This window comes from Clavelina lepadiformis, chromosome 1 (assembly GCF_947623445.1).
Source record: "Clavelina lepadiformis chromosome 1, kaClaLepa1.1, whole genome shotgun sequence".
NCBI lineage: Eukaryota > Metazoa > Chordata > Ascidiacea > Aplousobranchia > Clavelinidae > Clavelina > Clavelina lepadiformis.
The window spans coordinates 20537799-20553589 of NC_135240.1; the positions used below are offsets into that span (position 1 = coordinate 20537799).

Sequence of the window (15791 nt, forward strand, 5' to 3'; positions counted from 1 at the left end):
GACACTGTAGCTTAAAATTTAATATTACAATAGTTAATAGAGCAATACAATACAAAGTAACACCATAAGAAATGCGGCAGTTTTTCATTGAAAACAAATGCATATAATAATACAAACATTAGGCATTTATAGAACAACTCTCGTTAGAATTTATGGCGTATACGGTTCTTAGGTATGGTGCGTTGGAAATATTTGCCATTGTGTGTTTAGGCGAGATGCTTTCAAGGCTGCTACCAGTTGTGCTTAAATCCACGACAGTTTCCTGATGGGCTTCAGGGGCAAGATAGTTTTCTTCTAAATATAATAAAAAACAATTAGCCGCTGTCTGATCAAAACTGTTTTGCCTTGATAAATATAAAAATTAGAATTCGACATTTCCGTTTTAAATTAGTATGTAATATAATTTACACACTTTTGGTGCCAACTGCCAATGTATATTGAAACGATATCACGAAAAAGACACGTTACAATGAAAATCAAAAACTATCAAAATGGGTAAACAAAGTTCAAGCGACTGCGTTAAACAAGTCAAAAGGGTTTGTTTTATTGGAGTAGCGAAACATGACATGCTAATCACTTCTCGGCTGCACGGTTCATTTGAACTCAAAGCATGAGGTGAAATGATAACGGTCATGATATCACTTGATGACGTAATTTAATTTGACCGCAAGCGTAATAAGAGTTAGATATATCTCGAATTCAACCTTCCATTGTCACAGTTTCCGTTAAGACCACACAACTTATTTCAATACTTATACGTAATCAATGGAGAAAGGTTTATCGTTTTATTTGCAACGCTTTTTTAAAAGTTAGTATGTTGTAAAAGTCTTGTTTTTTGTATTGTTAAAATAAGACACATATATTTACTCATATAGGTTATATTATAAATTCATATGTATAAATGTTTTACAGAAACTGAGGCAAAGTGTTATTTTTGTATAACTTAAAAATACACACGGTTTATCGAATATATCTATATGAAGTACGCTTGTGCAATTGTTTATATAAGGTTAGACATCCAAGCATATAATTATTTAAAGGCCGAATCTCTTGTGTCTGATGCAGGTGTCAATTTGGATGGCAAAAGTACCAACGAATCAACAACTTGACCGCAACACCCAACCCCATGTACAATAGTGGATTTATAGCGACAGGCGGTATAATTCGAAAAAACATACCTGTGCCTGACAGCCGCGATCCTTCTTTTTCAGGATACGTCATCCACATTGAACAACTTTCTGGGTTGTATATTGTATATTGCTCAGATGACAAAATGTTGTTGGATCCTTGAGGAGAATGCTGCCGACCAAAATCGGAGGAGTATGACTCGGAAAACTTGCAAGAGTAGCCGGCAGGAAGACTCTAAAGGAAATGGGAAGTTTGAAATTGAACTGCTATATGTCAGCGAGGAAAAAGCACTTGATATGCTGCCAATGCTTCCAGTACAAGACAATTGTTGTTGTCGTAAGTTTAACCTTCAGTATTTATGTTATTTTAGGATGTTGATTTGGCAGACAGTTAGTCTCGACGTTTGTCTGTGATTGGCGAAGTAACCGTACAGGATTAGACGGATGATTAAAGGGAGACGTTTCTCCGTCAACAATAGATTTCATATACCTGTTCTTGTGAGGAGAAATGACATGGATTGCTGTAATTTTCTGTCGATTTCGTTTTCGGTTTAGTGCATCGTCGGTTAACATGAAATCTAAATAAAGTCATAAAACATTGTACAATGCACCACTACATGCTTTTTCGTTTCTTTTATTTTTTGTCAAATAATCTTGCTTACCGACTTTAAAATAACTTAGTACAAACCTTTTATGCGTAATTGGAACTTTCAACCTGTCTTCAAGGTCAAATACGAACGGACATTCGGTCACAGATTGGCGGGAATGCGAATGACCATTTGCGGCCATACATTCGATGTCAGGAATGCCACCAGTAGCTTCCAAAAGATGTTCTAGTTGATGTATGTAATCTATTGCTCCTTGCAGTGTGTCTACTTTGCTTGGTTTTCTGTTTGGTGGCACCTATTCATTACGATATTACATTAACACTAAAAAAAATCGACATTGAAGTCATTAAACTAATCACTTAATTATAGTACCTACATGTGTTAGTTGTATATTAAATTAAATTATAGGTACACAGACAGATTGCATCTTTAAACCATTTTCTTTATGCTCTGTACTAAAAAGACTATCATATAAATGCGCACTCGTGTTTAAATAACCTACTGTCGGCAGAATTCTTCGAAGTTTTGCAAATCCTGAATTCAAATTTCGCACCCGTAATCGCTCCCTGGCGTTTGCCTCTCTTCGCTTCGACAAAGATTCAACGACATTGTTACGACATGAAGATGATCCAGGATCCATAATATCGCTGTCTTCGATTGGCAGCATGCGATGTGAGAAATCAAAAGCTAACGGTGGGATATCTGCTTGTAGAAATTCTCTTATGTAAGTATGCTGTGGGAAAAGAGGGCCGTACGGCGTACATAGAACAGACAAAATTAGCAGCAGTATTTCATTATAATGTGAAAAAGCATGTAGCCCTTGTTATTACCATGTAAACAAGGGTATTAGTCACAGTGATTTTCTTATAAATCTTTTGATTTTATGTTTAATAAAATATGTTAATAAAAAAACATGCCGTTTTCAATTGATCAATAACCAAGTAAAGGAAAGCAAACTAAAACAAAAATAAATAAGAAAAATGTTAAGATTATTTCTTATTGCAATTAAAATATTACTACTGTATATTATCTTATATCATACCCTTGAAACTGATCGGGAGTAAGTTTGTACTTATACCTGGAGTATTGCCATAAAATCCTCTTGCTTGTTCTCGTAACTTTGCTTGTCGCCTCCTTTTTCTCGAAAGTTGTAAACTGGTCAAAGAACTGGACGGTGTTTGTGTTTCGTTTAAGTCCTGCGTCATTCCAGATACATTGCCATTGCAAATGTCGCCTTTTGATCCAGTTAACTTACTCATTTGAATTTGTTTAAATAAGTAAAAACAACGGTTTTGTCATACCTGTTTGGTACATGCATGTATTTATTACAAAGTAGAATTACTAAATTTACTATATATTGTACAAAATTTCTAAACTAACCTAAATACTTTAATATGTAAAACAATATTCATTTAACACCTACGTTAGGTTTTAACCGCTTCAATTTTGGTTACATTTTCCCTGCGGTTCTTTGCTGACGTTCTTATATACTAGCCAGGGTACTGGCTGAAGAAATGGGAAGTGTTCACTGAAGTTTCAGGTTGCGTCCCAAACCTTTTTTCCGTCATTGCCTACCTGGTGATACAGCACTGCACGTAAACTGCCTTTGCGTGAAAATGGCGCGCAGCAGGTGAACCTTGTTAGATGATATAACTGTAAATTATAATTAAACTTACAAATAACTTCAACACTCAGTTACCAAAAGATCAACAACAATCATTAGACAACCAATAATCTTAAATAAAGAGAAAACGTATGATCAAATTGCAAACTTCAAACTCACGAATAAACTTTACAAATATTCATATGCAGCCGACAGATTAAAACTATATCATTTTGCTTCACTGAGACGAGTTATTATGTCCTATCATTCATGTAAAGTTGTACACTTCTACATATTTTTAGCAATACGGTTTAAGGTTAAATTTATTAATTGTGCTCTTTACAATTTACAGTTTCAATGCTTGTCGTCTTCCAGCAACGTCCTTTTCCTTTTTTGATTATTTTTAATTTAGGCTAAGATTGCAGCAACCATGAAATTAAATCCATAACTCAACAGAAACTTTTTTATTTAACTTTTAATTTAACTTTTTTATTTAACTATTAAATCCATAACTCGACAGAAACAAGCTATATTATGATGTCGTTGTGCAAAACAGGTCATGCAAAGTATGTTCGGCACTGGATAAAGCTGGATATAGGATGTAGTGCGCAGTATAAAGTGCCAACTGGCTGCCAAACCCGTTATAACTTACCTTGCAACTTTGGTTTTTAATTTATGCCGGTCGTTGTCCCAATTACAGTACGTTTTCCTAAAGCTATAGTTTTATGATATACAGTACCTTTAAATTGTTTAAATAATATATATACTCATTATACAGCTAATATGTAAGTAAATTCTGCATAGATTTTTAGTAGCTTACTTCAAAAGTTTTGTTGGCAACACTTACTAGCCTCTCTGAACTTCGTGCAAAACTGTTGTGAAGACCGGCGTGAAGCTGACGAGGCCTGCTCTTTATGTTTTTGTTTATTCATTTACGACTCTAATTTGCAGATAAAGTTGATGAAACAGTGCGTATGAAAAATATTTCAACTTTGCTATCCCGGCTAGGGGCTCAGTTTCACTAATCTTTTTGCGCTTTATTTAACACGTTTGAAATTTCCTAGAGCGGTAAATGCTATGTTTTGTTAAATCTACTTCATTCTTTAAAAAATACTATAAAGGGCCAAAAAAATATTCATCAACTTTCAATTTTATTCCTATATATTTTAACTCGTTTTCGACCAGACCTCATAGCGCATCTCGTAAATTGTAATTTAACAAAAGAGCAAGGCGCGTTGGCATCGCAAAAGCAACCGATCTGATGGGGCACTATTATAGTCATGCTTGCAACATGTCATTAACCTGCATTTAGACTATACTGTAGTAGGCTGAGGAAAACAACACGAGTTTCAAGTATTTTTTTTGGCCACATATGTATAACCTGTTATCTGACCAAGTTATCTTTAACGTAAACGCAAGATTGCTGAAATCGAAGAAAGAATTACAGAGATAATAGAAATTTCCAAATTTATTGCTCTTACTATCAAAGGGGATAATTCAGTTCCAGTTTTATTGCTGTCACTGCTGACGTTCATAGGAATAATTTTGGTCATTCATGACAATGATGATTTCAATCGAACATAATCAAGGCACACTTATCAGACATGCTGGCAAAATACACGAGAAGGCATCAGTGTTATATATAGAAGAATATGCTTCAATAGAAAAAAAATGGGCGGGTGAATATATCCACAATTTACGTATTTTATATAGGAATCCGTTGATTACCAATGTCGAGTATTTCTTATCACTAAGAAACGCTTGAGAAAGAAAACGAAACTAAAATGAAGAGCAAATGCGCTTAATTTAAGGCACAATAGAATACATTTACCTGTATGAATATTTACAGAGAATTTACTGATATAAAGATCGGGCTCGTATCAACGTATGTTGAACGAAAGTATATTTACTGGGCACAATTCCCTTAAAAGGCAAGTCATTTGCTGAAGTCACAAGTTAGCAAAAACAACGTAGTAAGTCGAATGCACAAACACGATGGTTAAGTATTTAAGTTTGCATTAATACTGGGGAAGAAAATGAATAGACCATTAAAAGAAGTAACAGGATAAAAACAAGATATTGAAAAGGAAATACAGTACATTAATAAAAAAGATATACGGAAAGCAACGCAAATTGAGTTTTTGCATGCTTAACATACTGATGTGTGGTGCATGTATGAAGAAAAAAATTGCGCACAATTGCAAAAATAGGACATATAGGCAATTTAAAAAGAAAAAAGAAGATTGCACCATGACGTTAAACAGTGCAGATATATGTAAAACAAATAAACAGGATTGAGAAAACATTCCCGTGCATAACGCGGGAATGTTTTACTTTGAAACAGATCTACAAATCTTCATCACCGATCCCCTCAAATGATCTTCCCGTTGTCATGGAAACGACAGGTGTCGCCAAAGTGCTATCCTGACTAATCTCGTTGAGAGGAGGTTGAACCTCCGTGGATGAGGAAGTTTTGGGCATTATTGACACGCTGGAGAGCTTTTCCTGTTTGGAAAAAAACAAAGTTTATGCAAACTCAATTATTTGAAATTTAATACAGAGCTATTTTGTTTAACAAGTTGCCATTTTTTAATTTTTCCATGTTGTTTGTTGATTCCAATGTTCATTGATTGGGGAAAAGTAAAATAACAATACGCATTCAAGTCATCGTATACGTTAGTTGATATACGTTACAACTGCTGCAGTAAGTGTTTCACAATGCAAGATTATAAAACGTCTACTGGCAATCGTTGATTGATGAATTAAATTATTTTATCAATATAATACAACATATACTATAGCGTAAAATGTAGACAATGTTTTCGCAGCAAAAAATCAACAATAGAGATGAATGCATCTAACATAGTTGGAAAACTCACGGAAATCTTCTTCACAGACTCTTTTGCTTTTTGAATTCCAGAAATATCAGTGCTTTCAATCTGAAAACGTAAACGTCCATTTAAAACTAAATGTTTATCACGCAGTTATAAACAGCTCAAAGTGGACGGTAAGTGTACAGCGCTTGACAAGAACGTTCAAAATTACTTTCGTTTATGCTAACACATGTCATACGCACCTCTACGTCTGTGGCATCAAACAAGGCTTCTGTTGTTTTATCACGAGGTTTGTAGGTTGGTCGCACGCCAGTAGAATCTCGATCTGCGGGCTGAAAAACAAAGTTCGCTACACATTATCAAGTGTGGTGACACTGCATGTACGATAGATTGCATTTTTTCCGCAATATCGCGTATCTAACGTAATATGGCTATAACATAGTCTTCCAATTCGTTCGGCGATTACGATTGAGGTCAATAATAATTAATTATAATTAATGAAAATATAGGTATTTCGAATAAAGCAATCGGCTGGCTGCAGACATGGTACACTGTACAACTGGTAACAGTTACCTTTCGTATGCGTTCTCCTTTTCTTTTTCTTATGAGTTCATCCACCATAGACTTGATGCACATGCTTATCACGATTGCCTAAAACATAGTACTGTAGTAACAGATTTAGTTAGCTGTACAATAAAAAATAGATTCTAAATCACTTGAAGATAATACTACGTATGTATAGAAAGCAGGTAGACTCAACATCACTTATTACCTGGTCACTAAGCAAGCTAACCCAGCGCAGATTGCCCTTGCTTACTAAATACTCGAAATTTAACTGCAAAAGTGGGTTATCAGACTTTTCACTAGAACTTTTCAGGCCATGATTAATATGAGATGATATCTGAAAATAAAGCAATAATATAATCAAACAGTATGAATGTTAGGTAGCTTTTAGCAGTGTTACCGTTAGGTTAGCAGTTGGCACTACACTGCCGTTTCATGCTCTAGTTTTGAGCATTTTCTGGTAAAATCTGAATTATTTTACATATTCCTGCTGGTACTACTGTACAGTTATCACTGTTAAAGACACCGCAAATAGATGCAACAATTTACTTGTTTATTGATGAAACCAGCAGAAGTACAGTTACATAACAGTTATATTATACATTACCTTCCAGCATTTTATCCTTGTTACTAAAAAAGCTTTCTCTTTAGTTTCGTTGTTGTTTGACAGAATTCTATAAAAAGAATATGTAAATTCATGTAGCCAATGCACAGCGTTTGTAGAAAACAAGAATACTGGACTATATAATGGTGGTACTTTTTAACAAACAAAATCATTCACCTAAACTTTAATTCATAATTTCCAGCACTGATAACAGCTCGGCTACCTTGACTTGGAAAATCAGTAAGGCAAGGATGAAACTGAAGGTAGCCATAGTTTTGCAATGTTTGACACAAATGGAGGCACTGCAAAAATATACAAATTTTTAAACATACAAAAATTGGTACAGTACCGCAGAGTTTTCTGGTTTAATTAAGAGGACAGAAGATCAACCTCCAATTTTGAACCTTTGTTATACAATCTTTTCAATCTTTGTTTTGCCTCATCAGGACACTTTGTCCACCCCGTGGCAACATCACTTTGTGCCTAAAAAATTATACCCAAGACAAAAATGTAATGTCTGAATTTATCGCAGCAATATCTCCAAATTCATATCACATAAAGGTTAATGCGATATACTACAGTTTATACCTGTACTACAAGAAGGTTTAGACCAATATGATTCTTTGCAACTGTTTCATCAATGCTTTGGTCCCAGTAAGTTTTCCTAACAAGAACTTTGTAGGAACGTCTATCTTGCAGACTTTTCAGTGATATGTATGGACATTCAAACTCTTGCAATTTGCGAACGACTGTATAATAAAATAAAATTTATAATAGCATAAAGTACTAAATGTCCGATGATTATAGTAAACATATTTATTAAGTTCATGATGGCATAGTATGTACATTCGCTAGTTGGGCCTATACTTCTATTTTACATAACGGTAAATTGAATTAAAATAAAAAGTGAGAGATGTTTCTCATATATTTCCAAAGACACTAAAACAACATTAAAATAATCCAGTTGGGACCTGAATAATTGCCGTCCAAGTCACCCTTAATTAAAAACAGCCCAAAATAATAAGTGAGTTCTTCGGATAAGCCCATCACTGACATCACATTCTGGTAAAATTCAACAACAAATAAATTTATTACAAGGGAGGAAGAGGATATACACACACAAACGTTTTAATAATCCAACTGAGTGAAAATAAGCTAGACCTTTTAATGCAGTTATAAGTTAACTTTTAAAATCAGTTGCAGTAAATTTTACAACCTAAAAGCAAATAGTATTTGACATCAATAACGTTACGATAAAATAAAAAAGCTACAGTAATTGATTGTTAGAGCCAATGGCTAAAGGCTCATTGAATGTATCTTGCTCAAACATATAAAAATGCAATACCACAGATTTTGACAAAAACACAAAACGTTGTCAATGGCAAGGTAATAAAAACACAACACATGGATGATAATTCTTGAATAAGCAGCATGCTTAAGTGCTAGCAGAATAACCTGAACATTTCAACTGAAAGTTGTTTTTCACCAGTTAAAGAACACCAGCCTATTACATAGCAATATGCATGTCATGAATGAAAGAGTTCTAAAGTTTGATTTCATTATTTAAATTATATCACATACAAACCTCAAGTACGTCGTCTGTTTTATCAGTGGAGTTAATATTCACTTTAAGCTTAGAACCATTCATCAAGGATACTTCAAAAGATACTGGAATTGATTCTTCCTGCTGTGTTTCCTAAAAGTAAAAGTGCATTACATGCAATACAATCAGGTGGTTTATTTATACCGTGTTTGTGAAACATCATTGAATTAAAATATTTATCACGAAGCTGCAACTTCAGCTTAAACCAGCTAGGTCTATATAAGTAATATACGAGTAAATTTGTCATAGCCTATGCAATCAGTAATAGCATACCTGTTGTGCACGACAAAGAAATGTGACAAAGCTTTCACTGGAAGACAAATTTGAATCCTGGCTTACTATAAAATGAAAATTGAAAGAAATTGGTTGGAGTCATCACATGTCCATTAGAATTGTAACGAAAGTTACTGAGATTTAAAACTACTTGCAGTGTAATTAAAAGTACCTTCCTGAATATATTTTTCAAGCTTTAATTTTCTATCTTCTAGATCTATGCCTTTCAATGAAAAAAAATGTTTTGGTGGAAAGGGAGGGATGTTAGCCATTCCACACTCTTGCTTCAGCTAAATGTTGTAAATGGCTCTTATTATTACACCAAATGTTACAAATCCTTGAGTTTGATCCAATGCCACACAAATATTATGTTATACTACTTTGCCGGAAACAATCGACACACTTACCTGCTCGTTGAGAGCATGCAACTGGCTGTATCGCACAACACAATGCAGACCTCCATTGACATACAAGTTGAATGCCTACAAATATTAATCAGACCGAGAGTAACAATCAATTATTTAGGTTTAAGATGATATACATTTGCATAGAAAGAATTAACAATTAGTCCAGATCTGTGTTTTTAAACTCAACTAACTAAGATTTACTACCAACAGCCATCACAATGCCCAATTATCTGTATTCATGAGTATAAAATACAGAGCAAAATAAAACATTACCATATTTTAAAAAATTGTGAAAAGCATATGTAACCTTGTAAGTTGTGCCAGATTCATTTTTCAGTTCTTGAGTGTCAGGGATTGAAAAATGCATGCTGTTTAGTAAAGTTTTAATCTATTTACCTTATAGAAAAAAAAATAGGCTATATGTTTCCAAATCCAAACTTATTGCTCTTCCATTACGTTACATATTTTAGCACTGCAAACAACACTGCTCTTACAAATGCCTAGTATTAAGAAACATAAAATCTGATATTATCAAACTAGAAAAAAAAAATTGTATTACTTTCAAGTTTCAAACGAGGCTGTGCCTAACTGAAGAAGATTCAGATTTGTGAGAACACATAAATAGGTTTTGAGATTTGCGTAAATCCAAATCTGGTGAATCTCATTTCACTTTTTCAAAATAATTAGATTAGGGGAATCATGGCTAAACTTGTCACTTAGTTGGTTTTGGTAGTCTATACAAAAATCAACATATATATACAAATAAAACTAAAAATTCCCTGACATTCCCGTGTTTTTACAGTCAGTCATACAATTGAAAACTTAAATGTTTTGCTGGTAGTTTTTTACTATAGATGCAAAATAAAGGTTTTGGCCCCAGTCTGTTCGTAAGATTCAGATCCATAAAAATAACAAATTTCGTGATAAATTGTGAGTATAATTCAGAATCGTGTTCGATTTGGTGGACGTAGAACTTGCTGCTGTTTACTTAACGGTCGCTTTTTGTCATCTGTTCTGTGAGTCCTTTGCTGTTACTAGCCAGCCGTATATTTGTAAAGAAGTTTTCTGTCATTACGTTGTAGCCTCGCTTATCATGGGTGTTATTTGTAAGCCTCGTGACAACATCTTCAGCTAGCGGTTTGCCATTTCTTTGTTCTTTCTCCAGGGCTCCGAGGTATGGAAAAATGTTGTAGACATACTTTGAACCAACTTCTGTCAATATCCAAAACTTCATTCCAAATTAATCTGGTATATTAGGCACATAGACAATATACGGCGCCTGTTTTTCATAAGAAATAATTGCTCATCAATTGTTAGGCTCCATTCTGGGATATAGTTGAATAAGCAATTGGCCACAAATGTTTCAAAAATTTCACGAATGTGTAAAAAAGTGTCCTCTGTGAGCCTTTGCCTTGTCTATCCTTATTATAAACCTAATAAACTTGTTGATTTCAAAGAAATTGTCTCTAGGCATGGCTTCGTGGAATATGCTTGGTCCATATGTTTTATTCCACAGGAAATGTACAGAGTGGTGCTTTCCATAAATTCCTCTGGCGTACTGAAGTGTAATGAAAGTCTCTAGCATGTCCATTGTAAGGCTAAAACTGGGATTGGTTTTACTTGCTTCTAGGTTGGTGTGTATAGTAATGAATTTCAGTATGTTATTACCGATGAAGAGCTTCCAACATTCGTATGAGCTAACACCTGCTCTTCGGCGTATAGAAGGGCAAACACCAGCTCTGATGTGGAAAATATTAGCTGTTGATAGGATAACTGTCATGCAACTGAAACACTAATGTCGAAATCGACACCTTCGGAGTTCTAGGTATAACTCAAAAAAACTTGCTACGTAAATTTTATATCCTAATTATTGAGCTGAAACTAAACTGAACAGAAATTTGTTCGACAGCGTAAAATCTGAGAATCGCGAGCAAATAGCAATTGTTAAAAATTGCATATTGAACTTATAAAAATGTTGAAATCGAGATTGCTGGAGTTCTAGCGTTAATATGACATAAACTCAGCAATAAATCCTCACTCATCTCCTAAAATCTAAATAAATTGTCCTACTATTGAAAGGCCGATGGATGTATTATTATTCAATAAAAATTTACCAGGCTATTGAATTTTTTTTACAGACCTAAAATCACATGTATTGAAAATATAGAGGCCCTTTGGAGTTGGAATAAATATAACAGTTACACTCCATTTTATCTAAAATGGCTATCCAGCATGGATGAATACATTTTTATAACCTTTGTGCATTATTACAGTTTTCAACCGCAAGCTGCTGCAAAACTTATTCCATCTAATTATAATTGAAAGTGACTATTTTGCAGCAGTGAGTAGGTCTTTAAAGCTTTTCCATTTACCCCAACTTAAGAATCCCTGGGATAGGAAAATGGGCATGCAAAACGTTGGTTTTAGCAATTTTGGGTTAGGTTTCTTGAAGGTAGATTTAGTTTACAATATTATAGAATTTAAACAAATGTATGTAGCGGCCGTTGGGTGTTTTGTTTTTTTGTCGCTGGCTTTCGCCCTCACAATGCTCCCAGCACATGTTGATTTAAGCACTGCTAGTTCGTTTTACCGACTTTTTCCGTTTTGCACCGCTTGTGCACAGGACGCAAGATTGAGTAAAGGTTAAACTCAGAACCTCGTGTTCATTTATTTTAATATATGAGCGAAGGACACAGAGAACAGAAATAGCAACCTTATGAGACAAGGAGTCAACAACGCCGCATCGTAACAGCACGCAACAACGACCTACCTTCGTCATAGGCTAACATTAACAAAAAATGTGAAAAATAGCTTCAAACGTTTGATTTTCAAAAAGCCTATACTGAGTACTGAAATTTAATTTATTTTATTATAGGCTATTACTTACAGTTTCATTTGTTATCTGTTTTTACAGCCCGAATGTAATAACAGATGGAATAATAACACAAGCACGGTACTGAAGACAAAAATTAATGGCTAGCAGACCTAAAGCGGGTTTCTTTTCACCATCCAGCTGCACTAATCTTAACCAACTCATTGTGTGTTGTTGTTACCGTGTTACTTATGCGTATTTCTACTGTCAGCTTTCAATTACCACATTGCATCATTGACCAAATTTAACTGTAACATTTGCTTTTTTTCGTTTGTTTATTGGTAGGCCTATTTGCACGTTGGGTTTAGTGGTCATGTTAACCATTGATCGAATTTATCATATGTTAACATCATTCTTGCACGTTTTAAGCCCTTGGGCTTACTACTTTTTCCCACCATTGTCTGCTGGCTGAACTGTGATGTTTCTACTGTATAATGGTTAACATTTTATTTTCTGTTCTCCCACTGACGATGACGAAAAATAAATATCAATACCATACGATAACAGAGATTTTGGGCTATTGTATTAACATTGCTCAGAATAGATAAAAAAGCAACTCTTAAAGCACTTTGACCGTTTGGATCGTTTGGACCACTTGGATATTTTCCTTTTTCTGCTCGAGTGATTTTGAACACCTAGGCGAGCAAGATTGGTAATTGGTGGAGCTTTTTCCGACCATTCTGAGAAAGACTTTCTTTCTTTTTTTCATAGTCTGAATTGTATTGTTTATTTTTCGCCATTATCTGTGCGAAGCAAATGATACTAACCGTTGTAGTTATACAGCACAATTAAACACATGCTCACGAACAATTAACGAGTAGGAAGAGTGGCAAAGCCCAAGGGCTTAAAACATACAAGATAGCAATAATAGAATTGTGCTATAAGACGTTAGGTTAGTATGAGTAAAGGGTTCTATTGTATCTTTTTGGAATAGATCCTTTGCATCGGTTAATGATTATGAACGAATTCAAAATGGTTTACTGGTTTACAATGGTTTACAAAACCGAATTACTGTAACGGAATACTTTTTCAGTATCGATACCGGTAACGTCGGTACTTTTTGCAAAAAGTACCGAATCTCTGTACCGAATTCCTTTTTTCAAGAAATTTCAGTCGGTCCCGGTACTCGGTACTTTTCTCGTGATAATTTCAAAATTTTAACAAGTATGTTTTCAAAAATACATGTTAATTAAGCCTTAATACCAGTTTTAGCATCTGTTAACCTTTTTTAATCCAGAAATGTCAAGTAAAATTACAAGTGATTAACATCGCATATGTTTTGATCTGGAGTAACCTTTACCTGGTGCATAATAGCTGAAAAAATTGCATTTGCAGCAGCGTCTTTTACAAAAAAAGTACCGGTACCGGAACCGACAATATACCGAACTACTTTTTTAAAATAGTACCGAATACCGAAACCGTCAGTACATTTTTTTGCCAAGTACCCGTACCGTTATCGACGGTACTTTCAAAGTAATGACTGCCCACCTCTGGCTATAAGCCTTGCCTGTAGCTGTTTGACATGCGCCGCTCTAATTTTCGGTTAGAATTGTTCGTTTGTAGTGATTTTTCTGTTGTAATAGTGAACTAAGCCAAAATTTATGTTGATAAAAGCTATTACATAAAAAGCTATCTCATAAAAAGCTATTACTGAATTCTATGTTCTAATTTTTGTATTAAGTTATTCATTTTTCACCGTTGACCTTGAGAGCGAAGAGTATGGTGCTAATCTCGTTGTAAACTCCGTATTAGTGTGCATCCGTATTAGGGCATGCCAAAAACAACTGGCTTGATTTTTTCTTCTCCGCCGCGCTTTTGACGAAAAAAAAACAGCTTAATTGAATGATCAATAAAGAAAGCAGCTGACTCGTTACGGCAAGTAAAAGGCAAACGGAATAACAGTAAAAAGAGGAACAAAACTTGTGTTTGACTATTGATAAGAAAACAACCTTAGGGCAAATTGATAAATGTAACTGATTGCACGCCATCACAAAGCAGAAGTAATTAATCAACAGAGAGAACGTGGAATATGTCAATAGAGTTTATTGTTTACGCGACATAGAGGCTGAGATGCTAAGTTTAAATTGGACTAAAATTTGCATTGTAGTAACAGTAATAAGCTTACTATGTTAATCTTATATGTAATAGGCCTAGCTTATGTAAAAAAACACAAAGAATTGTATTATACAGCTATTGTTTAAATTAAAGAGAGTTTAATCGAACACGACACCATAAAATTATCATCACTATTATAACTATAACAAATAAATTCAGGGAATAGGTAACTTATAAGCAACCAAAGCGCGAATAAACGCCATGTTTTTGCATGAGCAAACGCCGAAAACCAAAGTTGTAATCAAGAAACTGCCGAATGGGAATAAAATCAAACCTTTTAGTATATAAGTGAATAGTATAAATTAATTGAAACAGACCAATTTTATGGGAACTTCTCTAACAACAGGAGGATCGATCTCCTTCTCTAAGTCACATTCGTGAATATGCCCTTTGCGCCGGTTTAAAAGAATGTTAGTTTTGTTAATTGCACAAGTTACCATCGTCACGAGGAATCTTAAAATCAGCCATTAAAAACTTGTTTAATGAACCAAAAAAATACGCAGAATTCATCAAAGGCAAAATCTTTTTCCTGTTAGTCTGCATAAATCCAAAAAAACGCCACATAAGCGAAATTATCTGGCGCGGTTCTGGTACTTGTTTTGAAAACCGCTTTAGCTGTTTCTTAACATTTACCACAGAAACTTTTGCTGAAACAGCAATTTTTTTGCAGAAAGCGTTAGTCCCCTAGCGTGACAAGGGGTTAGACAGGCCTGGACATGGGGGATTTGCGTTGTTGCACGTACGGGAAAGGTTAAATTTACCTATACCGGAATAATTCCACAACACAAAAGTTAGCAAAGTAACACTTTAAATATTACGTGTCGACAATTTTAATATGTTTCAATTCTGATGGTTTGGGATTAGTTTGAGCAGCAGCGGTAAAAAAAATTAAAAAAATTGCCAAAAATATATTTGGTAAGGATTCCTATATAAAACTAGGTACGTTAATTTGGATTAATGTAGGATTGGGTTAGGATTAAGACATTGGTACCTGTATATACACTAGAGATCTTGTGTTGACGTTTGTGAACTGCATCTAAGTTGTCTTCGCGAATCAGGTAGACGGATCAAGACGTATATTGTATTGAGCACAGCATTAATTCCAGATGGAACATTGCAAAGAAAATTATCGACAAGTTTCTTCAGTAAGCGCGACATTTCCGTTTTGCTTTTTTTCTAAG

The 15791-nt window shown here is 34.5% G+C and overlaps 2 protein-coding genes across 3 annotated transcripts; both read right to left on the minus strand.

The window, feature by feature from the left end:
- Positions 1–3030, minus strand: LOC143461276 (uncharacterized). The gene is made up of 6 exons (XM_076959137.1): positions 2814–3030; positions 2238–2437; positions 1816–2030; positions 1618–1705; positions 1179–1362; positions 1–294 (listed from the first exon to the last, which is right to left on the minus strand). The coding sequence occupies exons 1-6, from the start codon at positions 2992–2994 to the stop codon at positions 119–121; spliced, it is 1044 nt and encodes a 347-aa protein (XP_076815252.1). The 5' UTR covers positions 2995–3030; the 3' UTR covers positions 1–118.
- A 1758-nt stretch (positions 3031–4788) lies between these two features.
- On the minus strand, positions 4789–15738 carry LOC143472554 (sorting nexin-17-like). Of its 2 annotated transcripts, none has more exons than XM_076969987.1 (15): positions 15602–15738; positions 9624–9698; positions 9389–9506; positions 9217–9281; positions 8926–9036; positions 8312–8402; positions 7929–8089; positions 7731–7823; positions 7518–7642; positions 7344–7410; positions 6945–7073; positions 6746–6823; positions 6415–6504; positions 6218–6277; positions 4789–5843 (listed from the first exon to the last, which is right to left on the minus strand). In XM_076969987.1, the coding sequence occupies exons 1-15, from the start codon at positions 15644–15646 to the stop codon at positions 5685–5687; spliced, it is 1467 nt and encodes a 488-aa protein (XP_076826102.1). In that variant the 5' UTR covers positions 15647–15738; the 3' UTR covers positions 4789–5684. The 2 variants fall into 2 exon arrangements, with proteins under 2 accessions (XP_076826102.1, XP_076826101.1); XM_076969986.1 differs by lacking the exon at positions 15602–15738 and adding an exon at positions 9931–13849.
- Between the last annotated feature and the right edge of the window lie 53 nt (positions 15739–15791).